The sequence below is a fragment of the Lacerta agilis genome, chromosome 5 (assembly GCF_009819535.1).
Source record: "Lacerta agilis isolate rLacAgi1 chromosome 5, rLacAgi1.pri, whole genome shotgun sequence".
Lineage (NCBI taxonomy): Eukaryota > Metazoa > Chordata > Lepidosauria > Squamata > Lacertidae > Lacerta > Lacerta agilis.
In genome coordinates this window covers 89,648,857-89,673,628 of record NC_046316.1, presented here as the reverse complement: position 1 = coordinate 89,673,628, position 24,772 = coordinate 89,648,857, and the positions used below count along the sequence as shown (strand labels likewise).

General features: G+C 43.2%; 2 protein-coding genes across 2 annotated transcripts in view; one reads left to right on the top strand and one right to left on the bottom strand.

Moving 5' to 3' along the window:
• Window positions 1–2,900: 2,900 nt before the first annotated feature.
• On the bottom strand, window positions 2,901–13,648 carry LOC117047542 (cytochrome P450 2J5-like). Its single transcript, XM_033150818.1, has 9 exons — window positions 13,250–13,648; window positions 11,682–11,751; window positions 10,187–10,336; window positions 9,229–9,389; window positions 7,581–7,757; window positions 6,372–6,513; window positions 5,418–5,605; window positions 4,224–4,365; window positions 2,901–3,251 (listed from the first exon to the last, which is right to left on the bottom strand). Exons 1-9 carry the CDS (start codon window positions 13,421–13,423, stop codon window positions 3,061–3,063), a joined length of 1,395 nt encoding a protein of 464 aa, XP_033006709.1. The 5' UTR covers window positions 13,424–13,648; the 3' UTR covers window positions 2,901–3,060.
• Window positions 13,649–23,651: 10,003 nt separating this feature from the next.
• Window positions 23,652–24,772, top strand: part of LOC117047550 (cytochrome P450 2J6-like) — a 45,459-nt gene continuing 44,338 nt past the window's right edge. The window contains exon 1 of the mRNA XM_033150826.1: window positions 23,652–24,202. Within this exon, the coding sequence (XP_033006717.1) occupies window positions 24,032–24,202 (171 nt within the window). The 5' untranslated portion in view covers window positions 23,652–24,031. The remainder of the gene's footprint in view (window positions 24,203–24,772) is intronic.

The window sequence follows — 24,772 nt, the reverse complement described above, 5'->3', positions numbered from 1 at the left end:
CGGGGTATAAATAATAAATTGTTGTTGTTGTTAACTGGATTTGGTTTGGAGAGCCCTTCAGACGACTGTAAAGTAAGGGCATATGTCCACCCTGCCCTTGCTTCTTTTGTAGTTTGTGTATAAGCATGAACTTTTATCCAGTTCAAAGAAAAACCCATTTTGTGCTTTTTTAATATATATATATATATATATTTATTTAGCCTTTGCTAAATAACCATGTCTACTTATCATATAGCTAAAGGTAGGGGGTGATATATTTTCTATGATAATTTTTCCTCCCTAGAGAGACTGAAATTTAGTTTTGTGGGAAAGTTTTTCTAAGCAAGAAACAATGAGCAGGGGAGACATAAGTCACCGAAGAAGGTTAAATGTTCAGGCTACTATTAAGTTCCCTTAGCTGGTGACAGTGACAATTTTGGTGAGAGAAGAGATGTAACTGTTGGAGATTCATTCCCCATGTCTGCAGTCATGGGATTGTTGTCTATCACATGACGGTATGTGTTTTCATTCCACAGAATGGGAAGTGACGGGGACAGGACATTTGTCTTACTGTGTTCCGTGAAGTGGGACTATTGTCCTTTGTTCTTTCTCTTTTCTGTCTGATGCTAGAGAGAGAGGGAGCCATGTTGCAGTGCTCCATGTGTATTTATGTGTAAATAAAGTAGGTTAGCCAAAATGCTGAGTTGCAGAGGTCTGTTTACTCATGCTGCAAAGACTCTGCGGATCCCTAAATGTGCTGATGTATCAGTCGCTGTGATGTTTGGGCAGAAGAAAGCTTTTGAAGCTCCCGAATGATCGACCAGGAGGGAGAGAACATGCCAGTCAGGCATGTGTCTCTGCCAGGGTCCTACACGAGAGTAAGGCGCTCCTGCTAACAGTAACATCCTAGTCACTGGGATCCAAAACATAGATAAAACAGGCGTCTGCAGCACATTCTGTTACGAGGACTAATAATAACCTCTCTACTCATGAAGATCTAGAACATAGATAAAATGGGTGTGAACAAGTCATTCTATTGCTGGGACTACTAACACCTCCTCAGATGTATCAGTTGGAAGCAGAGCAAGAAAGAGATGCTGCAACACTGGAGCATTAACGAAATGTAAATTTGACATCACCCAGACACACTTGCTAACAGATGCAAAATAGGAAGATAAGAAGGTCAGACCAACCAGATGTCAGACCAACCAGATATCTAGTCCCACAAGCAGGACATGACCACAACTGCACTCTTCACACTTGGGATACGTAAGCTTGGGTCGCCATTATTCCGTCCTGAAACTCCTCTCTCGATCTGGATAGTATTCAGCAAAACTCCACAAAGCTCTCATTCATAGATTTATTGAAGAGAATCAAGTCACAAATATAAATATTAATCATATTCCAATAGGATGAAGTTCTCTTTGGAGTTCATGGAGTTATGTAAGAACAAATGAGTTAACCCTTCTTTCTAGGTATGCAAGCACTAGACCAAAGTAGCTGACCTTTTTTAGGATTGAAGTTGTTGACCTTTTATGATTTCTCCCCAGGAAATTAACTGCCACAGGGGCCAGATTAAACCGATAGGCAGGCATGATTTAGGCCACGAGGCCAGACTTTGGACATGCCTGCACTAGACTGAAACAAAGGAGGAAGGGAGGTATTTTATTGCTCTCGGAGGCAGACCCAATAGGAACTAGAATATTGCTGTGCCCACATTTCCCAACCGGCCTTGAGGCCTAAAAAGTGGGAAAAGGCACTATCTTTTCTAAAAGGGGCAGTGTTGTTACTCATTCTACCTAATATTAATACACAGATTAATAGCTGACCCTTGTGGGGGACAGAACAGCGATAATGCTGCTGTTGTGACAGATCTGATGAAGTGTGCAGTGCACCATATTACCCAGTTTCATGGAAATGGTTTTAGCTTTAATGGCCCAAGGAAGTGGATAAGACCCTTGCAGCAATTCAGCCAACTGCATGCTCTGTTGACCCTTGCCCATCATGGCTTACTCTGGCTAGCCAACAGTGGGTGGCTGGGTGGCTGAAAGTGTGGTTTAATGCATCATTAGACAAGAAAGGTAATGGTGTAACTACTCCTTAAAAAGGGGGTCTATAAGAACTACTGTCTAGTCACTAATACCCCTTTTGGAGGCAACGTGCTCGATTCCCATGCCAAACCATTCACATCCATAATCAATAAAGCTGTGTCCTATTTGATCCCAATATATACTTATTGTCCTGTCCAGTTATTTGTTGCTACTGTGACAATGGGGTCACAGGGCTTTGGCCTGCAAACTCTACTACGAATTACAGGTAGGTAGCCGTGTTGGTCTGCCATAGTCAAAACAAAATAAAATAAAAAATTCCTTCCAGTAGCACCTTAGAGACCAACTAAGTTTGTTCTTGGTATGAGCTTTCGTGTGCATGCACACTTCTTCAGATACACTGAAAGATACATCTGAAGAAGTGTGCCTGCACACAAAAGCTCATACCAAGAACAAACTTAGTTGGTCTCTAAGGTGCTACTGGAAGGATTTTTTTATTTTATTTTGTTTCTACTACGAATGTCTTTCAGGATGTAATTCATCACCTAAGAGAGCATATAGAATCTCCTACGAGCTGATAAAATAAACAATAGCAATAATTTTATTCAATAAATAAGCATTCCTAGTGTTCTTTGAAAAGCACAAACTGATAAACACCTGGTTTTAAACATCAGAAGAAAGAAGAAGAAGAGTTTGGATTTGATATCCCGCTTTATCACTACCCAAAGGAGTGTCAAAGCGGCTAACATTCTCCTTTCCCTTCCTCCCCCCACAACAAACACTCTGTGAGGTGAGTGGGGCTCAGAGACTTCAAAGAAGTGTGACTAGCCCAAGGTCACCCAGCAGTTGCATGTGGAGGAGTGGAGTTCTTGTGTATGAACAGCAAACAAAGAAGAACTGTATTAGGCAACAAGGATTGATTTAGCAATGTATTATATTGTAGGTCTAATGCAACTTTGGATAGAAGTTCCACCTCAGAGCAGAACTGAGAAATTTATGGTAATAAATAGACTGCTCAAACTGTGTTGACAGTTTACGATGCCCTGCTGCGAGGAATGGCAATGAGTTTATAAGACTGGGGATAGGTTGTCAGTCCCACTTTGTGCTGTTCACTGGATTTTTTCACACCACTTGGCAGCTGGAAGATGAACGACCTCATCAAATTGCTGAAGAAAATGAAGAGCTCAATTCTTGCAAGCTGCTCCTCTAAGCACACAGAATCCACTGTGGAAGAAAGGGAAGGAAAGGCAAGAAATGAGTAATACCTATGGAGCCTTATACCATAGTCAACAACTAGTTTTGACTCTGGGTTGGCAATACAGGTTGGGAGATGAAGCTCCTTTGCCACTACCCAAAGTGTTCCATCATCAGCTCCCCTTGTTATAACCCCGTTATCTCCACACCTCCTTTTTCAACTTTGGGCTGCCATGGGGGGGGGGGGCTTGCTTTGGCCCACAAGCTCATAGATTCATAGAGTTGGAAGGGACCATGAGGATTGTCTAGTCCAGGGGTCAGCAACCTTTTTCAGCAGGGGTCCGGTCCACCGTCCCTCAGACCATGTGGTGGGCCGGACTATATTCTGGGGATAAAAATGAACGAATTCCTATGCCCCACAAATAGCCCAGAGATGCATTTTAAATAAAAGCACACATTCTACTCATGTAAAAACACCAGGCAGGACTCACAAATAACCCAGAGATTCATTTTAAATAAAAGGACACATTCTACTCATGTAAAAATATGCCGATTCTCAGATCATCCGTGGGCCGGATTGAGAAGGCGATTGGGCCACATCCGGCCCACGGGCCTTAGGTTGCCTACCCCTGGTCTAGTCCAACCTTCATGCAATGCAGGAATCTTTTGCCCAACACGAGGCTCAAACCCAAGACCCTAAGATTAAGAGTCTCACAATCTACAAACTGAGCTATCCACCAGTAACTGACGGACCCCTAGTGTATAGAAATGTGAACACAAATCTATATTGATAAGCTGGGAGACTTGAGTCCTGAAAGCACTGTGAGTAAAGACTCATAAGAGTAATTCAGTGCCCAACGATCAGTCTTCAAACCCCAACGCTATGAGCAGCAAATAATCCTATATTCTTTGGAAATAAAAACCTTACAGAAGCATCTGCCTCTCTGAAACAATCCAGCAACTATAAAAAATATATATGAAATAAATCACTGCTACATTTACCTGAACCAAACAGCAGAAATTCTCCCCTGGCCACAAAATTCCCATCCTTGTCCAAAAAATGATTTGGGTTGAATTCTTCAGGGGTCTTCCATTGCTTATTATCAAGAACAGCAGAGTTCAGATCTGGGTTAATAAAAGTTCCCTGAAATGAATGAAAATGTACTTAGAATGCATCCAGACCAGCACTATTCAGGTTGTCCCTCTGTCCCAGTACAAATCTTTGTGCACTTCTTATATACCCAAGCTTCATCTGCGTGGTAATAAAAAGCATATTCAGGGAGATTGCCAAAAAGCTAGGGAAGAAGAGTCCCATAGTGTGAAACCACTATGCAAAATATTTCAGGAAGAATAAACTGAAAACACATTATTCGCTGTTCTGTTTCAAATCCTCATTCTTGAATCTGGCACGGATGCTATGGCCATCAGTGGAACCAAATGAAGAGAGTTCAGTGTAAGGCACTGTTCATGCAGTTTTTCTTTTGAAGAATGTGGGGCTGGGCAGGGGGAGAGTTATTTTAGAAAGAACATTAACCCTGGGTCACTGCAATACCTTTTTTCAGGGGAAGGGATGTTGAATTGCTTGGCCTTCAGTCTATGCGCTACACAGAGGCATATGCATTGCTCCTTACCCATAGAATATGGACAGGCCCGTCTTAGCCATTGCCCCTACAGGTGCGGGGCGCCAGGGCGAGCGCAGCGAGTGGGGGAGCCGCGCAGCCCCACCAGCGGCCTCCCCCCTCCCTGCATGCCGCCAGGTGGACCCGACCCGGGGGGCGGGCGGGCGGGCGCTTGCGTGCCGGTGGCGCCACTGCTGCCGCCCATGCCGCTCCTGGGCAGGCTGCGAGCCGGCCGCCCTTGCCTCCCGTCCCGCGTGCTGGGGGCGCAGAGTCCCACACCGCTCCAGCGCCGCGCCCCTCATCCCCCACTCACCCGCCTCCCCTCCCGAGGGGCGGCCAGTGTGGGAGGGAGGCGGCCCCAGAGGCGGAGAGGCGCAAAGGCAGCATGCCGGACCTCCCCGCCCCGCACCCCGCGCTCTCCCCCCATGCCCCAGATGCCACCCTCCCCCCTGCCAGCCCACCACCACCACTACTCTCCGGGGACGGGGGCACCAGAGGGATTGCCCGCTGCACCACGGCGGCCAATATGCCTAAGACGGCCCTGAATATGGAGTACAACCATATCAATTTTCCTTACCCTGGGCATGAGAAATCCAAAGATGTTCACATCCTTTGCACATTGTCTGATGATTCTGAATAAGAAGGCATATTTTAAGCGTTGGATCTCATGAATCACAGCACTGGTGAATGGCATTTTCTTCCAATCTTGATAGCAGACTGACTGAGAGGAACCCAAAACACCTTCCACCTCCTTGTGGACTTTCTCTGATGAAAATGGTGGGAATGGAAGCTTTATTCTGGACGCTTTGCTAATATTGCCTGAAATTGTGCTCTCTTTTTTGTATTGCTTCTAACAAGTACATTAAAGAAACCTGAAAGGCAATTGAGCTACTGTATGGGGTGAAGTGAAAAATCCAGGCATCTTAAAGGAAACTCAGTGGTCCTGAAATATGCTTCAAAATATGGTTGTGTTGCTATGGACATCAGTTCCCTGTAGATGCAGTTGGATTCCACTGTGACAAAACTGACTATAGATAAAAGAGTTTTTTTTACATACAGTCCAAAGCTTGGAGAAATTGGAAACATCTCATTTTCACAATTCCCTTAGTCAGAAATAGGAATGGAAGCTGGAAACTAGAGGGAGATTCTGCTACGGGTTGTGGGGTTGAAGGGGTAGAGAGCGAGCTTGAGTCAGGAAAATAGAAGAGTGGGTCTTAGTTTACTTATCTTGGGTAAAGTGGAGAGAATTTTTATCCCATTATCCCAAATCAATCGGCATAGGAGCAGGTCTGTCTGGAAACTCCAGAACCACGTCAAATTGCAGGGGAACTGGCAAAAAGGAAATCTGAGCTATCCCTCTTGTTTGTACATTAAAAATGGCCTGTTGGTTCACTGTTAAGCTTCTTAACTCAACAGTTTCTCCATACAGTTGAAAGTAGATGGAATCTTGTCGTTTTTCTTCATATTTCATAAGCCCTCACACCCTTAACCAAAAAGTTACTGCATGAAAAGCATCGCACAGGACTCTCACCTTGGATATCTGGATGAGTTGCCATGAGAAGCAGTGCCCATTGCAGAGTAGTAGCGGTCGTCTCTGTCCCTGCTATAAAGAGGTCAAGTATACACTGGGCCAGGTTCTCTTCATTATAGACAGAGTTGGGGTCACCCTGGCTCTGTTGGTGGCAATAGAAAGACGAAATATTATTTGTAAGAAATTGCATCCTGCCCATCCCAGCATGACAGGTGAGCATGAAGAAATCCTTGCATGCAGTTCTGTACCTTAATTAGTAATCCCACACTGACATTGAAGGGGTGGGTGGGTGTTTTTTTTTTTAAAAAAAAAGGGGGGGACATCTCAGGCATCCTCCTAAAACAGCACACAGTAAAGCAGCAGTTCTTCCCAAACATTTTGAGATTATGAGGAAGTATGGGTGTAGTAAAGGTAAAGGGACCCCTGACCATTAGGCCTAGTCGTGGACGACTCTGGGGTTGTGGCACTCATCTTGCTTTATTGGCCGAGGGAGCCAGCGTACAGCTTCCGGGTCATGTGGCCAGCATGACTAAGCCGCTTCTGGCGAACAGAGCAGCACACAGAAACGTGTAATTTTGCCTAATGTGCACTTTTCTGACACCCCTCCCACACTAATATATACATTTATATGCTCACTATCCTAGCATATACATTTCTGTACACATTACTTTGCTGGAGAACTGCACTGTAAGATTCAGAGGGGTGTTGATTTTGAAGTAGGCTGCATTTCAGTTCGCGTAAACCAAACCATGCTTTTAATGCAAACTGAATCAAATTTCACCCCCATCCCTAAAGGGAAAGTCAAAATTGTAAGAAATAAATTCACATACCTGTAATCAGGGTGATTAAAAAACATTATCTTTTCTGCAATCTCAGAACATGTTTTAATTTGGAATAAAGACTGTTCTTTAGTCATTTAAGTATCATAATTACACAAAGAATGTATTTGAATGCCCTTGACCATTCAAGCATATTTGCCATCAAACATATGGAAATATTTTTTTTCCCATGTCAATGCATGCACATGTGGGGTTTGTAATCCACTTTACTAGCTAATAATAATCTCTGGAAAGTGGCATTGAGGGGGGACTCAATGCAAATATTATCAGCAACCCAGAAAATCCTGGTGGTCACCTTACAATCCTTGCAGGGAATGCAATGGCTCTTTGAATTAACCATGTTCACATACAAAACAGATACGGTACTTACTTTCTCCATTTGAAGTAGATAGAAATCAGTGAAATCCTGTGGCTCACGTAGAAGATGGTGTCCTTTGTGCTTCTTTATCTCCTCCTTTGCAAATAAAAGCACAAACTCCCTAGAGGAGAGTGCCTTCTTGTGTGGCCCTGGAAGACGCTTCAGGACCCAAGGGAACATTTCATGGAGCTTTGAAGAATATAAAAACAAAAACCAGTAATTACCATGAAGAAGCCTAGTAACATGTTCCATGATCCAACATCTTTTGGCTGCCTTTTTGGTATCATGGTTGAGATGAACTCCAGGCACACCTGGAAGAAGCAGACCATTTGGATCCCTTCCAGTTGGGTCCAAGGCCTCATCATGGAACTGAAACTTCCTTGGTTTCATGTCAATGATCTCCAGCGCGGTAGGGACAAAGGTGAGAGCTGTTTCCTAGTTCTGCTGGATCTCTCAGTGGCTTTTGATACCATCAACCATAACATCCTTCTGGGCCGTCTAGAGGGGCTGGGAGCTGGGGGCACTGTTATACAGTGGTTCCGCTGCTTCCTCCTGGGCCGTGTTCAGAAAGTGGGGGGGGGGGTGAGTGTTCAGACCCCTGGACTCTCACTTGTGGGGAGCCTCAGGGTTCTGTCCTCTCCTCCATGCTTTTTAACATCTACATGCAGCCTCTGGGAGAGATAATCAGGGGGGTTGGGCTGGGTGTATATCAGTATGCGGATGATACCCAGCTCTACCTCTCTTTCAAATCAGAACCAGTGAAGGTGGTGAGGGTCCTGTACTCCTCCACCCCCATCGTTCTGCCCGGACACTGAGGTCCAGCACGGAGGACCTTCTGGCAGTTCCCTCACTGCGAGAAGCCAAGTTACAGGGAACCAGGCAGAGGGCCTTCTCGGTAGTGGCACCCACCCTGTGGAATGCCCTCCCACCAGATATCAAAGAGAAAAACAACTACATCTGAAGGCAGCCCTGTTTAGGGAAGCTTTTAATACTTGACGCATTATTGTATTTTAATATTTTGTTGGAAGCCGCCCAGAGTGGCTGGGGAAACCCAGCCAGATGGGCGGGGTATAAATAAATTATTATTATTATTATTATTATTATTAGCCTTTCCTAACCTGCTGGTATCCAGGCATCTTGGAGCTCAGTGAGTGAAACACATTTTTCTGATTCCCATATCCACTAGTTTACTCTAGTAGAAGTTGTACATGAAAATTTGACAGCTGAACAAATCACCCTCTGCCATATTGCTGGAACTATAGTGTTTGTGGGAACATTGGTATTTGTGGCTCTCCCAAAACATGCAAATTATATTTATTAATAATATATAAAAGCAGGATTCCCATTGCATGTTGGCAGTACCAGCACTAACCTATAATATCTTTATGGCTGTCTAACGAACATACGGAGAACCTAATCAATTTACTCTGGAGTAATTCAGGATTATGAAGATGAAGGCTGCATGGCTCCCCACTTTTTTCATAATATCTCTGTGAAATGGGTTAGACTGATGAATAGTGTTTGCCCCAAGGCTGAAGGGGCATTTCAGGTCAGGTTCCCCTCATCTGTGACCAACCACAATGTCTCTCTGAATGCAAGCAGGAGGCTAGGGCTCTGGGGACACTTGTGTGACTCAGCTGGAAAGAAAAAGTCTACTTACAGCATAAATGAAGCTACCTCCACATTTTAAGGCAAGATCAATAGCTTCAGTGAGCTTCTGGAAATTTTCATCTTCAGCAGAATACCGATGTCCAAAAGCCATAGCGCATACCACATTGCACACTGAATTAGTGATGGGTAACAAAGGGTCAAGTGGCTGCCCTGCAAGTGAAGATTTTTGCAGATATATGAAGTGATGACATCAATCCTGTTCTCTTGATAATACTAAGAGTAAAATTTCATAGTAGGACTAAAGAAGCAATTTTTAACATATTAAAAAGCATCTAAAATGCATCAAATCCTGCTCCAAAATATGCATAGATTGCAAAGGAAACAAAGCAAAACCTGCAGACTAAGATATCTGCCAGCATAATCATTTTTATGATTATTATAATCATGCCAGTCATTTTAATGGTACTTTTAATGGTTTTATATTGCTGTACGGAAGTGAGAGCTGGACCATCAAGAAGGCTGATCGCCGAAGAATTGATGCTTTTGAATTATGGTGCTGGAGGAGACTCTTGGGAGTCCCATGGACTGCAAGAAGATCAAACCTATCCATTCTCAAAGAAATCAGCCCTGAGTGCTCACTAGAAGGACAGATCCTGAAGTTGAGGCTCCAGTACTTTGGCCACCTCATGAGAAGGGAAGACTCCCTAGAAAAGACCCTGATGTTGGGAAAGATGGAGGGCACAAGGAGAAGGGGACGACAGAGGATGAGATGGTTGGACAGTGTTCTCGAAGCTACTAACATGAGTTTGGCCAAACTGCGAGAGGCAGTGAAGGATAGGCGTGCCTGGCGTGCTCTGGTCCATGGGGTCACGAAGAGTCGGACACGACTGAACGACTGGACAACAACAACAACAAATTGCTGTACACTGCCCTGACACTTTTTGTGAGGGTGGTGTTAATATAAATACTCATATGAACAAATAAAATCATCTTGTAGTATCACATACCTTTTACATGTGCAAAGGTACCCACAAGCTGATGGGCCTCCTCTTTTATATAGTGCTCCAACCCTTGCTTCCTCATCGCCAGCTTCTTCATAACAGACTGCCCAATCTGTCTCTGCTGCTTCCAGATGAGTCCATTTGCAAATACAAGATCTGAGACCATTAGAAGTATTGTATGAAATGCCCCTTAGAGATACTATATGCAAGCCAATTATTCACAGAATACAAAGACCCAAAACTCTCTGTCATTTGTGGAGACTATGGTTAGCAAAGTTTATGGCATAAGGACTAGCTGTTCTAAACAAAGTAGATACGCTACTCAGCTGCACCTTTCAACACTTGGTTTCTGCTGTCAATGTCTACCACCAAGGCTGTGACATTCACCTGTGGGAATTCACCTGGCTTTCGTTTTGAAATTATAATTTGGAAAGCATGTGTATATCTGATGATGACTGTGAATGGAAATGTGGCATCACTTGTAGGATTCTCACCCTAGTGCACTTGACTTGCAAGTTACGAAAGTAACTATTGTCTCATCACTGGAAACCCAAGGATCCCAGGGGGCACAGTGTCTTCCCCCAGTCCTGGTTTGTTTGACAGCTATAGATGTTCCTCCAACAAGACTAGCCACAGAAATGCATGCTCTGATGACCTCCTGTTTGGACCACTGCAGTGAGATCTGCTTGGAAACTGCAGCTAGTGAAATAGGCAGCTTGGCTAGGAGTCACTAGTCAGAGCCGTGTTACATCTGTTGTGAAAGAATTGCATCAGCTACCGAAACATACAGGTATCTGATCCAAAAGCCAGGTGTTACAAATAATCTAGAAAACGTTGAATAATCTAGAGACTTTTCTCTGTATAGTCCTGCCTTTGAATTAAGACCTCCTGGCGGGGAGCCATCCTCAGCACTCCACCCAAAGGTATGATACCTTTGGAAAATAAGGCATGGGTGGGCTTCCTGTGTGATCCTCAGCTCCCTAGCCCATGAAATTCAACTCCCTTTTGTGTTGCTCTCATTCAGATGCCAACAGAAAGCATGGCTTTTTGTGAAGGCTTTTGGTAACTAATATTCAGCTGAGAGATGTTCGAGATTTTGGGGTGGGGGTTATTATTTTTGTTGTTTGGTTGATATTGTAGTTGACTGTGACCTGCCCTGAGATCTTCTGATTATGGGTGGAATATAAACAAACAAACAAAAACAACCCTTCAGTTGTTAGGGGTGCTTTCACAGGACTGGCTTAAAGAAGCATTTCCCAACTTGTAGGTCATGACCCACTTTTATATTTGGGTCATGCCCTTTACAAATGAACCCCAAATAATTACTATTAACAGGTATGATGACTACTACTTATACCTTGCAACTGAACCTCTTACAACCTTCAACAGAACACTGGAAAGCCTCAGGTCTTACATTTGAACACTTGGGAACTGCTCTCTTAAGATGTCTCTGGAGAGAAGACCAGTAGAAAAAGAACACTTCTTCCTTGGAACAACTTACCCTTTTCATTTGCTACAGCTCTAAGGAAAGGCATCACGGGTCGCTCCGTGTTTCCATTTTGTTTTGTCTGCTGCCATTTGGATCAAAAGAGAGGAGTGAGATTAGTCACACAGTTCTTTCAGGTTAATTTGTGAACTTCAGGTTCTCTCACCTAGTCTGTGTCTTCTATGAGAAGTGGGAAGACTAGGTTTGGTGGCACAGCAGCATCTATAGTATATTTTATCACACAAAAAGTGATGTTGCAAACAGATGGGACAGCACCCAGAGATGCCTGTGCTCTTTGTTTTATGCCACCTACTCTGGTGACACATTTGGTGTTTCAGCCAGCTGTGTGGTAGGTTTCTAATGGGTGTGCCTGATAACTTCACTAACTGGTAGTCCATCTCCCTTTGAGCCAACTGCTAGTAGCTGCTTGAGTAATGCTGGTGCAGCAACATTTTGAAACAGATAAATGCATCAGCACCTGTGTTTATGAGCTTATATGCCTCCTAGCCGGAATTTAAAGGGAACATATCATTGTGGCTCCACTGGATATGCTTCTGAGCTGAAACAGACACACTGATCACTAGCTCCTGATAAATTGCTTAGCTTTTTTCTTCCCACTTCTGTTAAGTTTTCTGAGCCACTCTCATTGTGCAGCCTCATGTTTCAATCCTAGCATGCCTACATGGCTAACCTTTCCTGTCCCTTTAATTTTTTTTGAGCAAGAGGGTGTTTGCCCATTTGGCATTGGTCATTCGTACTGTGAATCATATTTTAAAGTATTTGCGCATTTCACTTTTTATCTGGGCAGCTGAGAAAAGAAGAAGCCTATTTATTCTCCAGTCTGAACTAAGCTATCAGATTTTCTGTCTCTGGATCTTCATTCTACCCACAAGTGTGTGAGAGTGCAATGGCCTCTGAGGAAATTTCAGAAGTCTTTCTGTAACCCAGAGATGCTAACAAGAAGTCAGTTCTTGAGCGTGCCAGGCACTTTCAAAATGCCTTTCAGGTTAAATTTGTTAGAGTACCCAGCCCTTGTGAGATGCTTTTCTTTGATGACTTTGCAATGGTTGGAGTGTTGCAAAATTGGAGTGTTGGACTGGGATTGGGGAGAAGCTGGTAGAAAGCACAATTCTGCCCCAGAGCACACTGAGTGACCTTGGGCTAGTCTCTAGCTCTCAGCCCAACCACAGGGTTGGTGTGAAAATAATGTGAGTGCTTAAACTGCCTTTGAATATCCGCCACGTCCTGGAAGACTGCACCCCAAGTCTCCTAGATATCACATACCGATTTCCCATATAAACTTCATGCCAGAAGTTTTCACAAAGACCACAGTTATCCACAGTTACCACAAGAAGAAAATAATTCATGCTTCGCTTCATGAATTCTCCTTCTCAGCCAGTTACCGTATTTTCTGGCGTGTAAGACGACCCCCTTCTTTTCCAGTTAAAATATAGAGTTTGAGATATACTCGACCGCAGATTCTCCACCCGGCGTATAAGACGACCCCCGACTTTTGAGAAAATTTCCCTGGATTAAAAAGTAGTCTTATACGCCAGAATATGCAGTTATTTAGAAAGAAGTACCTTAGTGAATGTCTCTCGATAGAGCCTGATCGCAGCCCGCCACATGCTTCCAATGGCAGGAAGAGGAAGGGGCCCTGGAGGGAAGCGTCGGCGTGACCACCAGAGCTGTTTCAGGAAGTACAGAATCAAAAGACCCACCAGCAGAGCAATCAAAAATAACCGTATGCCCAACATTTCCCTGCCTTCTCTCTCTCACTCTGTCTCTTGTCTCCGTCTAGCACTTCTGGCTGTGTAAGAGGCTCCTTCTCTGTTGGCTTTTAATTTACATAGACATATACTTGCAACACCCTTTTATACAGGACAATAAGGCTAATGGTCTAAGACCATATAATAATAGTTTTGGAATGAAGCCTTCCAGGTATTAATCCAATGCGAACCATTTATTTTTATTGCACCACCAGCATGGTTAATTATAGTATGTGGAACTGTAATAATTGAATGGAAGAGAATAACATGGAAGGCTGTCTTCAGTTCAACTGTGGGCTATCACAGGGCCAAATTTGTGTGGGAATATTCTGAAATTTTTATCATGTTTATAAAGTTTCTATATGATGTTTCTATAAAGTATATATGAGGTCTTTGCATTCAACATCATAAACTATATTGCACCTCACAGATGTAAATTTCAGGGGGGCTGCAAATCTGCCCTCGAATTTCCCTCAGGGAGCTCAGCCTCATCCCCAGGCAGCAGCTACTAAGAAGCACATTGTTAGACTCGCATAATGAACTTGGTTACAACAGCGGCTGCAGCAGCACCACAGCATTACCCCATCTTTCTGTTGTGTCATACTACAATTTCCACGGTCATCCGGGGCACTGATCCTGCTTGCCAGTATTTGTTTATCTGCTTGTTTATTAAGAATTTATACTGTGCCTCACAAGGTGGCTTGGCCCTGAAACTTGGCTCCAGGCCTGGCCCACCAATGAGGCAGAGTGGTAACACCGTCTCGGGCATCAGATGTCCCCGAGGCGAGGCAGTGTCCCCCTGCCCACCCTGCCGCCTCAATCACTGGCGAAGTGGCGGCAGAATCGATGCTGATTTCTGGTGAGATCTCACGAGATTTTGTCAAGATGTCGCTGGAAATCTGCACCAGTGCTGGCACTGCTTCTTCACCAGCAGCGGCGGCAGGGAGGGGCAGCTCGATCCGTTATGCCTCAAGCGGCAAAACCGGATGCCCCAGCTCTGCCTGACTCCATCCCCTTTGTGTGGAGAAACAGACTGCAAGGCCTCAATAGGGCCCAACAGGCTGAAAAACTGAAAAGCAATCTGAACTAGGTAAGTCAAGAGCCTCCATAATACAGTGGTGCCCCGCTAGACGAATGCCTCGCTAGACGAAAAACTCGCTAGACGAAAGGCATTCGCTAGCGGAAGGCTGCCCCGCAAGAAGAAAAAGTCAATGGGGCTGCCTCGCAAGACGGGAAAAAAAAAATTCGGCGCGAAAACCGCTTTCTGCCTTGGTGCTTCGCTAGACGAAAAAATCGCTAGACGAAGACACTCACAGAACGAATTATTTTCGTCTAGCGAGGCACCACTGTATTATACAATCACAGAATCTTAAAATTGGAAGGGACCCAAGGGTCACCCAGTCCAACCCCCTGTAATGCAGCATCGGCATCCATGACAGATGGCCACCCAATCTCTGCTTAAAAACCTGCAAGGAAGGAGAGTCCACAACCTCCCAAGGGAGTCTGCCCCACAGTCGAACAGCTCTTACTGTCAGAAACTTCTTCCTGGTGTTTAGTCAGAATCTCCTTTCTTGTAACTTGAATCCATTAGTTCGAGTCCTACCCTCCAGAGCAGGAGGGGAAAAAAGCTTGTTCCCTCTTCCATGTGACAGCCCTTAAGATATTTGAAGATAGCTATCATATCTGTTCTCACATTTAAAATATAAACAAAATATTTAACTTAATTCACAGGGACGATCACAATTTAATTACAGTTGGGGGGGTGGGTGTGTCTCAATCACCATGAAAAAAAAGGCAAAGACTGTGTGATTTTAATGACTGTTTATATTACTGAAAGCTTTTGTAGGTCAGAGCCGAGAGAGAGAGATTCAAAAGATGACAACAGATTTCTCAATAAAAAGAAACAGACCATCATAAACACACTATTTTTGAATTATTCTTTTTAGTCATACGCCATTTTGAAGCTAAGATCTTTTGAGCTTGTTCTTAGTGGCTTTATTTTTATTTTTTTATTTTTTATTTATTATTTTTATTTATTTATTTATTATTATTATTATTATTATTGAGGTAATTCAACATTAATATATTCATACATACATATTACAGATATACAAACAAACATTCATACAATCCTTAAAAATATTCATACATACCCACACTCAATCTCGCACATACTTCCTTTCCCCGTCACCATCCCTCACCCCTCACCCCCCCCCCCGTGCTAGACTTCCAATCTACTCAGTTGCAATTTCTTTCCATTTCTATTACTTTCTTTCACACACTATTAGACCAACTTTCTACTTCTTTTTCTGTTACACATTGTTATCCATATTATTTGGTATTTCAGTATTTATAACAGAACTTGTTTATTCTAATAGGAGTTCTGGTTTTTCAATATAATGTTGCAAATATCTTTTAAACACCTTCCATTCCTTGTCTATCCTCTCTTTTGAAATCCTTCCGATTTCTCCCATTGTTTTGGACATATTGTAATACTCCAGCAATTTGGCAAGCCACTCTGTTTTTGTCGATATTACACAACTTTTCCAATTTTTCGCAATCAATAGCCTTGCGGCTACCGTTGCGTATAAATATAATATATTGTCCTCTTCCTTTAGACTTCCTGGCACTATTCCCAATAGAAAGCCTTCTGATGTTTTCCTAAATGAGTATCTGAACATTTTTTTCATTTCATTGTATATTGTTTCACAAAATTGTTTGATCGAAACAAAATAGAAAATTCTTTCCAGTAGCACCTTAGAGACCAACTGAGTTTGTTCTTGGTATGAGCTTTCGTGTGCATGCACACTTCTTCAGATACACTGAAACAGAAGTCACCAGACCCTTAAATATAGTGAGGGAGTGGGGAGGGGTATTACTCAGAAGGGTGGTGGGAATGGGTGATCAGCTGATAGGTGTGGAAAACCTGTTGACGACTGCAATTAGTCTTGCAGGGAAAGGCAAGGGGTGAGATGGCTAAGGATGGCCTTGTTATGTATAATGAGATAAGAATCCAATGTCTTTGTTCAAACCAGGTTTCTCCATGGTTTTAAGTTTGGTGATTAGTTGCAATTCAGCCACTTCTCTTTCCAGTCTTTCTCTGAAATTTCTTTGTATTAAGACAGCTACTTTGAGATCTTTTTATAGAATGTCCTGGGAGATTGAAGTGTTCTCCTACTGGTTTCTCTGTCTTGTGATTCCTGATATCAGATTTATGTCCATTTATCCTTTGGCGTAGGGCTTGGCCTGTTTGTCCAATATAGAGAGCTGAAGGGCACTGTTATAATAGTTTATTTGCTGGCCAATTTTCTCTCATGTTCTTTCTTTTTCCTGCCGTTGCTTCTAGAGGTGATATCCACCCCAGTGTTTTGGGTTCCAACAGTTCTTTATATTTCGCCCAGACCATATAAAGGGATTTTCTTGTGATGTGGTTTAAGAAGTTCTTGTGAATCTTGACTTTGTCATATCCTAAGTACGCATGCCAACCGTATCGGTTGTCATGGCCTTCTAAATCTAAAAGGTCTGGGTCTTGTAATACACACCACTCCCTAATCCAAGTAAAGCAGGCCGCCTCATAATATAATTTTACACCTGGCAGGGAAAACTGCCCTCTTTCCTTAATGTCAATCAATAGTTTATGTTTAACTCTTGGTCTTTTTCCCTGCCAGATGAATTTGGAAATAACTCTGCCATTTTTTGAAGCAGTCTGTGTCAGGATACATAGAATGTTGTGTAGCCTAGTAAGTCTGCAGGCTTGAGCTTGCTTGCAAAGTAAAAGAAGCTGATGCAATAGACCTGCAAATCTTACTGTGTCAGAGTGACTCAGCAAGAGTGGGCCGACAGATGATTGGCTGTTGTCTTGTATTAAAGGGGAACCTGTTAAGCAGGGCGTGGTGGTGTAGAGTGGAGTCAGAGAGAGTGAGAGTGAAGTTGTCCTAGTATGAACTGTCTGTATGTATATAGCTCACATTAAAACAATACTGCACTAAAGAACCTGTGGCTTTTGCACTTCTCTGCTACAACGCCGTGGAGCAATCCACGACAGTCTGCCCCCCCACACACACACACTGGGATTGTATGAAATAGGAACATAATTCATCACAAAACATTCGTTTTGATGGTTGATATCCTTCCCAAGAAAGATAGGTTTAGCCTACTCCAAATTTCTAAATTTTCTTAATCTCAGTCCAAATCTTAGCATAGGTTGATATTTTTCGGGGTGATCCATATTCCCAGGTACTTTACTTTTTGGCACATCTTCAGGTTCAAGGCTTTTTCTATTTTTTTTTTTTTATAAGAATTTATTGGCATTTTTCTATAACAACATATACCCACACCCACACCTACAATTAAACAAATGCAAAACAAATAAAACAAATACAAACAATGTCAAGTTTTCTTATTGCATCTTTCTAGAAAAAAAAAAAAATTCTATTTCCATATCTTGACTATTGACTTCCCCTGCCTTTTCACCTTCGAGTTTATATCCTTAATCTATTTTATAACCATTTCTCCTAAAAAAGAAAAAAGAAATTAAATTCAGTTGTATAATTACAATCAATTATATCTTCAACATTTTACTAAAAATACATCATCATAATAATACCTCGTCATAATTCTTCTTCATTTATTCTTATCGATTTCTTATCTTAATCTACATCTTGATCTCAATCCTCTTAATCCATAAACTTAATCCACTTAAATTCACTTTACTTATACTCCCCCTCACAGATCTTCACAACTCATTCGATCAAATCTATCTCTTCTATCCTTAAGATTGCTGCTAATAACATGATAACTTGAAATATCTCCTTTCATGTTCAAATAAAAAATATAACAGAAAATTGTTGACAGTATTCACCCTCCGATTTCAGTTTACCATATCAGGCTACCTTAAATTTTACTTAATGCTTCACCCCACACCCCCTCTGTCCATTATTCTTCTCCTGGTGGCTTCAGCACTAAACTTCCATGTAGCTTCCCTCTCCAAACGTCCACAGATCCAGGCACAGTCCAAATCTCTCCTTGCCACGAGATCAGAGGTATCCATCTCATCATCTCTCAGCTTCTTCGGTTCTTTGTAACATTTCTTTTCTTCTTGTAAATACCTTAATTCTCTGTCCCTGGCCCCCGAGCTCACACCTCGGGGACTGGATATAAGAAATCTTGACGTCGCCTTGGGGCTGCCACCCCCAGAAAGCGAATTTCTTCTCCGAAGTAGCTCACTCATTTCTCTCCAACTTTGCATCAACCCTCTCAGCTCCTTGGCAAGGCATTCTTCCAAAATGTCAAAAGTTTTAAAAGCCTCCTCTGTGGGCAATTGGTTCCATTTCAGACCCCCACACAAGACTTTGACTTTTCTACAAAGCAGTTCCACCTTCAAGGCAGTGAGTCTCTGTTCATCCGTTAGTCCAGAGTTCAATACCAGTTCAAGGACGAAACCCAACATACTGGCAGAGGAGGAGGAAGTGGGTGTCATATTTCTACTCCCCTCTTTGTTCGTCGCCATTTTCCTGAGCTGGAGCGCAAATACCGCAACTTTAAATGGAGATATTTTCCTCTAGTTAACTTCCCGAAAGAAAAGTTTGCCAGTCTCATGTGTCGATTTTAAATACATTGTAACCAGTTCTGTAGCAGTAATCACTCAAATTGGTTAGATTCTTGAGCTCGAAGGGAGGGAGGCAGGCTGCCCTTCTCCTTCCCCCCGGATCGTCCCAAAAGCACGATTTCTACTCAAATTCTTTACTCACGACCACCGGGTTCCTTTAGCTCCATTCTTCACAGGTAGAACTTAGACGCTCACCGCGGGCTCTGTCGCCGCATTTGCATCCCGGTTGGGGCATGTCCCCGAAGCCCGGCTCCGGTTGTCCCTTCACCCCCACTCCCCCTTTACAGGGGGAGCGAGGGAAGGGTTCGGAGCCTCCGCGGGCGCTGCCGGGGAGCCCAGGGTGCGGGACGCTCTTCCCGCACCCCAACCGGAGCCCCGCTTTGCGGTAGCGGGGCTCCTGACCCCCGGGATGGACAGGGCGCTTCGGACCCGAAGCAGCCCTCGACCACCCGGCGATTGCGTCGCCGCCGGAAGTTCAGGTTCAAGGCTTTTTCTAGAGCTTCTCTGTCTTGTGTTGAGTTCTTAACCAGAAGTTTTGTTTTAGCATTACAGTGGTACCTCGGGTTAAGTACTTAATTCGTTCTGGAAGTCCATTCTTAAGCTGAAACTGTTCTTAACCTGAAGCACCACTTTAGCTAATGGGACCTCCCGCTGCCACTGCGCCGCCAGAGCACGATTTCTGTTCTTATCCCGAAACAAAGTTCTTAACCTGAAGTGTTATTTCTGGGTTAGCGTAGTCTGTAACCTGAAGCGTCTGTAACCTGAAGTGTCTGTTACCCGAGGTATCACTGTAATTAGACATATTAGTCAGGTCAGTTCCCTGTTTAGGGATTAAGGTTATAAAGCTCTCTGACCATGATTTTGGGAGGTTTCCATTTTTTGTATATCATTCATTGTATCCTTCAGTGGTAGGAATAGAGATTCTTCAAGTTTTTTGTAAGCTTGCTGGAAGGCCATCTGGGCCCGGAGTCTTCCGTATTTTTGTTCTTTTAATTGCTTGTTCTACTTCCATTGCCGTGATTGATGAGTTTAAGAAGATAATTTTCTCCTTTGGTATTTTTGAGAGTTTGTTTTGTTTCAGGTATTCTTCTCCTTCTTTATATAATTTTCTGTAGAAGTTCACAAAATTTCTATTTATTTCCTTTGGGTCATCAATTATGTTATCTTCAATTTTAATTTTATTTATGATTCTTTCATTTTGTTTCTTTTTAAGTTGTCAGGCTAATAATTTTCCAGGTTTGTTGGCAAACTCAAAACTCCTGTGCCTTAGCCACTTAATTTTCCATTTGATTTCTTGATTAATGATCATTGAAAATTGTGTCTGTAATAGTTTTATGTTCCGTTTAATTAGTTCGTTGTCCGGGTTGCTAAATAGTTCTTTTTCATTTCTTCCAATTTCTTCCAATTTCTTCCCATATCTCCATTTTCCCCCCTGCTCTTTAATTTTCTTTTGATGAGCGTTCTGTTGTATGAAGAATCCTCTTAGCACAGCCTTGCTTGCGTCCCATACAGTTTTAAGGTCTGTCCCTTGGTTCAAGTTATGTTCAAAAAAATTCTTTTAATACTACCCTTGCTTTTTGAAGGAATATTTCATCATTTAGCAAACTCTCATTTAGTCTCCATCTTCTCACTCTTCTCTCCGCTCCTTTCATCCATACCCATACCGGGTTATGGTCTGAGATTGTTCTTGGCTGGATTTCCACCTTATTTACATTTATTAATAGCTCTTTCGAAGTCCAAATGGCATCTATTTGTACCGCTGAATTATTAGGTTCAGATAAATGTGTGAATTCCTTTCTAGTAGGGTATTTAAATCTTCATATATCATTCATATATCTTTACAAGAGGGGGTGGTCCCTGCCTGTTTGAAGGAGGCAGTGGTAAAACCACTCCTTAAGAAACTTCCCCTGGATTCAGAAAATCTAACTAACTACTGGCCAGTTGCTAATCTCCCTTTCCTGAGCAAGGTTCTGGAGCAAGTGGTGGCAGACCAATCCAGGCGCTTTTGGAATAAACTGATTTTCTGGATCCATTTCAATCGGTGTTTAGGCCTAGTTTTGGCACAGAAACTGCTTTGGTTTCCCTGTATGATGATCTCTGTTGAGAGAGAGAAGGGAAACATGTCCCTGTTAATTCTCCTCGATCTCTCAGAGGCTTTTGATACAATCGATCATGGTATACAGGTGAAACTCGAAAAATTAGAATATCGTGGAAAAGTCCATTTATGTAAGCAATTGTTTTCATTAGCTACTGGAGTTTAATATATGAAATAGACTCATGACATGCAAAGCGAGATATGTCAAGCCTTTGCTTGTGATGATTATGGCGCACAGCTGATGAAAACCCCAAAGTTGAAATTGTCAATTTGGGGTTTTCATCAGCTGTACACCATAATCATCACAATAATAAAGGCTTGACATATCTCGCTTTGCATGTCATGAGTCTATCTCATATATTAGTTTTACCTTTTAAGTTAAATTACTGAAAGAAATGAACCACGATATTCTAATTTTTCAAGTTTTACCTGTACTTCTGGAGTGACTCTCTGAACAAGGAGTGGGTGGCACCGCTTTGAAGTGGTTTCAGTCCTACTTGGTTGGTCGTTCCCAGAGGGTGTTACTTGGGGAATGCTTTTCAGTCCCATGGGACCTTCAGTGTGGGTTTCTGCAGGGCTCAAGCCTACCCCCCTCCCACACGCACACATTGTTTAACATCTACATGAAACCGCTGGGTAGGGTTATCCTGAGGTTTCGAGTACATTGTCAGCAGTATGCTGACACTCAGCTCTATTTCTCCTTTACATATGTAGGTGAGGCAGTGGAAGTGATGGAACAGGCTCAGGTGGCCTCAGTGGCCTGGAGTGCCTTCCATCAGCTTCAGCTGGTGGCCCAGCTACGCCCCTGTCTGGACAAGGATAGCCTAACTACTGTTGTCTATGCTCTTGTAACCTCAAGGTTAGATTACTGCAATGTGTTATGCATAGGGCTGCCTCTGAAGACAGTTCGGAAACTTCAGCTAGAGCAGAATTTAGCGGCCAGGTTGCTCACTGGAGCAAGACAGTTTAAGCATATTACACCAATCCTGGTCCGACTGCACTGGCTACCAATTAGCTTCTGGGCCCAATTTTGACCTATAAAGCCTTAAACGGCTCAGGACCACAATACCTCAAGGACTGCCTCTTTCCATATGACTCTACCCAGACCCTGAGGTCATCTTTTTGAGGCCCTTCATAGAATCATAGAGTTGGAAGAGACCACAAGGGCCATCCAGTCCAACCCCCTGCCAAGCCTCATGTGCCTCCTCCTCAAGAGGTCTGGAGGGTGGCAACATGAGAATGGGTCTTTTCTGCTGTGGCTCCCCATCTGTGGAATGCTCTCCCCAGGGAAATTTGCCTGGTGCCTTCATTATACTGGTTTAGGCGCCGGACAAAAACATTCCTTTTTAACCAGGCCTTTGGTTGATTTGACTGACATCTGATGCCCTTTTAAAATGTGGTTCTTTTTTTCCTTTTCTTTTTGAGTTATTGGATTGGGTTGTTTTTATTTCGATTATATATTTTTTGGTTTTGTATTTTGATTTTGTTTTGTTCTGTGAACTGCCCTGAGACGTCCGGGTATAGGGCGGTATATAAATTCTAATATTTATTTATTTATTTATTTATTTATTTATTTATTTAAAGAATTCTGGTGCTAAGAGCTACTCAACAGTAGAAAAGTCTCCCTCAGAAGGTGGTAGACTCTGCTTCCTTGGAGGTTTTAAAGCAGAAGTTAGATGGCCAACTGTCACGGATGCTTTGCTTGAGATTTTGCATTACAGGGGGTTGTAATCAAAGACCCCCGGGGTCCTTTCCATCTCTATGATTCTATTGCTCTCACTCTGGCTCCTGCCTGCTTCTAGCCCAGCTCACATAACTCAGCTGTGGCTTTCATCTTTCCTACTACCAGCCAGCCGTGTGAGGGAGGGGCCCATTCATTTGCCCTCTTGGCTCAGAGCAGCTGTCCTTTGTCAGACTAACAACCACAGTTAGGTGGTAACTATGACCATTCTCTGAAAAAAGAACTTGCCTGGACAATTCAACAACGGAATTCGCCGATAGATTTGAACCTTTGCTGGATCCAGGACCACAGGGATTAGAAGGGACTGGGGCATTATGTAGACTAAACCCCACAAACTGAGTTGGTCTCTAAGGTGCTACTGGAAAGAATTTTCTATTCTGTTTAAACTGACGACAGTTATAGTCAATGTTAAAGGCTCAGATGAATTTCCTGTTTGTCGAAAGATGAACCTATCCAGACATGTACCGTAATCCTACTCAGACATGTAAAAGCTGACATGAGCTTTTATTTCTTTTAAACTCATTGTTGAAGAGGCAAAAACAAAGCGGTTGGGCTGCCCTTGAGTTCCTGGAGCAAATGAAACGGAGTTGGGAGGATCCCAGTCTAGGCTGAGGTTTGTCTCAGAAGCGGTGTTGCGAAAGCTCCAAATTGTGGTGGTGAGGAGTTTCTGGAATGGGAGGTGCTGTGGAACTATTGTGTATGGGGTGGGACAAGGAGATATTCCAAGGGCAGGGGAGTCTTGATGCCAGTGCATTGGTTCTCTCCATGTCTGATTGCAAATGAGGGTGTCATTGCTACAAGGAGGCACTGGCAGTGTTGGTATTGGAAGCTGCTCCCCCTGCCTCATAGTTCTGGGCTGGGTAAGGGTAGGTCACTGGTTTGGCATGTTTATGCCTGCTGGGTAACTGGTGTGCAGGATTACTTGACCAAACAGGTTTTTCAACTATTTGGTTGAAATGTTATCAGGCTTGATAGCAAACTTGCACTAGCTGTTGCTTTCGTCTTTGACTGGGGAGTATATAACATGCTGCTGATGGGGAAACAGCTGCATTTGGCAGCCATCTCAAAAAGAAGCAACAAACCACAGGAGAAATCACGGTAAACTGACAGCTGTATGAGGAGGATACAAAGACAGAAAGAAGACGCAAAGGAATGGCAGGGATCTGGGAACTTTTTATTGTTCTGTCCGTGGGTCTTCTGATTCTGCACTTCCTGAAACATGTCTGGTCACGAAGACACTACCCTCCTGGGCCTCTTTCACTTCCTATCATTGGTGGTCTCTGGCGGCTTGGGATCATGACTACTCATGAAACACTCATGCAGGTACTTTTTCCTAATAATTAATGAGCCAGGTAAGAAGCTTAGCAAGGAGAACGGCAAATTATTTTCTTCCTATGGTAACTGGGGGGGGGGATTTTTTTGTTGGCAAAACCTTGTGTCTCCATTAATCAGTCCAACAAGGATTATGGCTTGCTAACAATTCCACTCAATGTTCTCTCTTGCTTCTTGACTTCTCCACCAAAAGTAATTTCAAAACCACATCCTTTGAGGGATGGTTGAAAAGGTTGAGAAAGTTTAGCCTGGAGAAGAGAAGATTAAGGGTGGGACATGACAGAAGTCTTCAAATAACTGAATGGCTATTATCCAGAAAATGGAGCAGACTTGTTCTCTGTTGCTCAAGAGGGAAGGAATAGAACGGATGAATAGAAATGGCAGGGAAGTATATTGTGACAAAAGGCTTAAGAGAAACTTCAGAACTGTAAGAGCTGTTGAGTAATAGAACCGACTTCCTGGGGAGGTGGTGAGCTTTATGGTCATATGTGAGAGATACTGTAGTAGTCAGTGCTATTTTTCTAGAAAAAGATGAGCTCTCCATGAGCTTCTCCTGTGTTC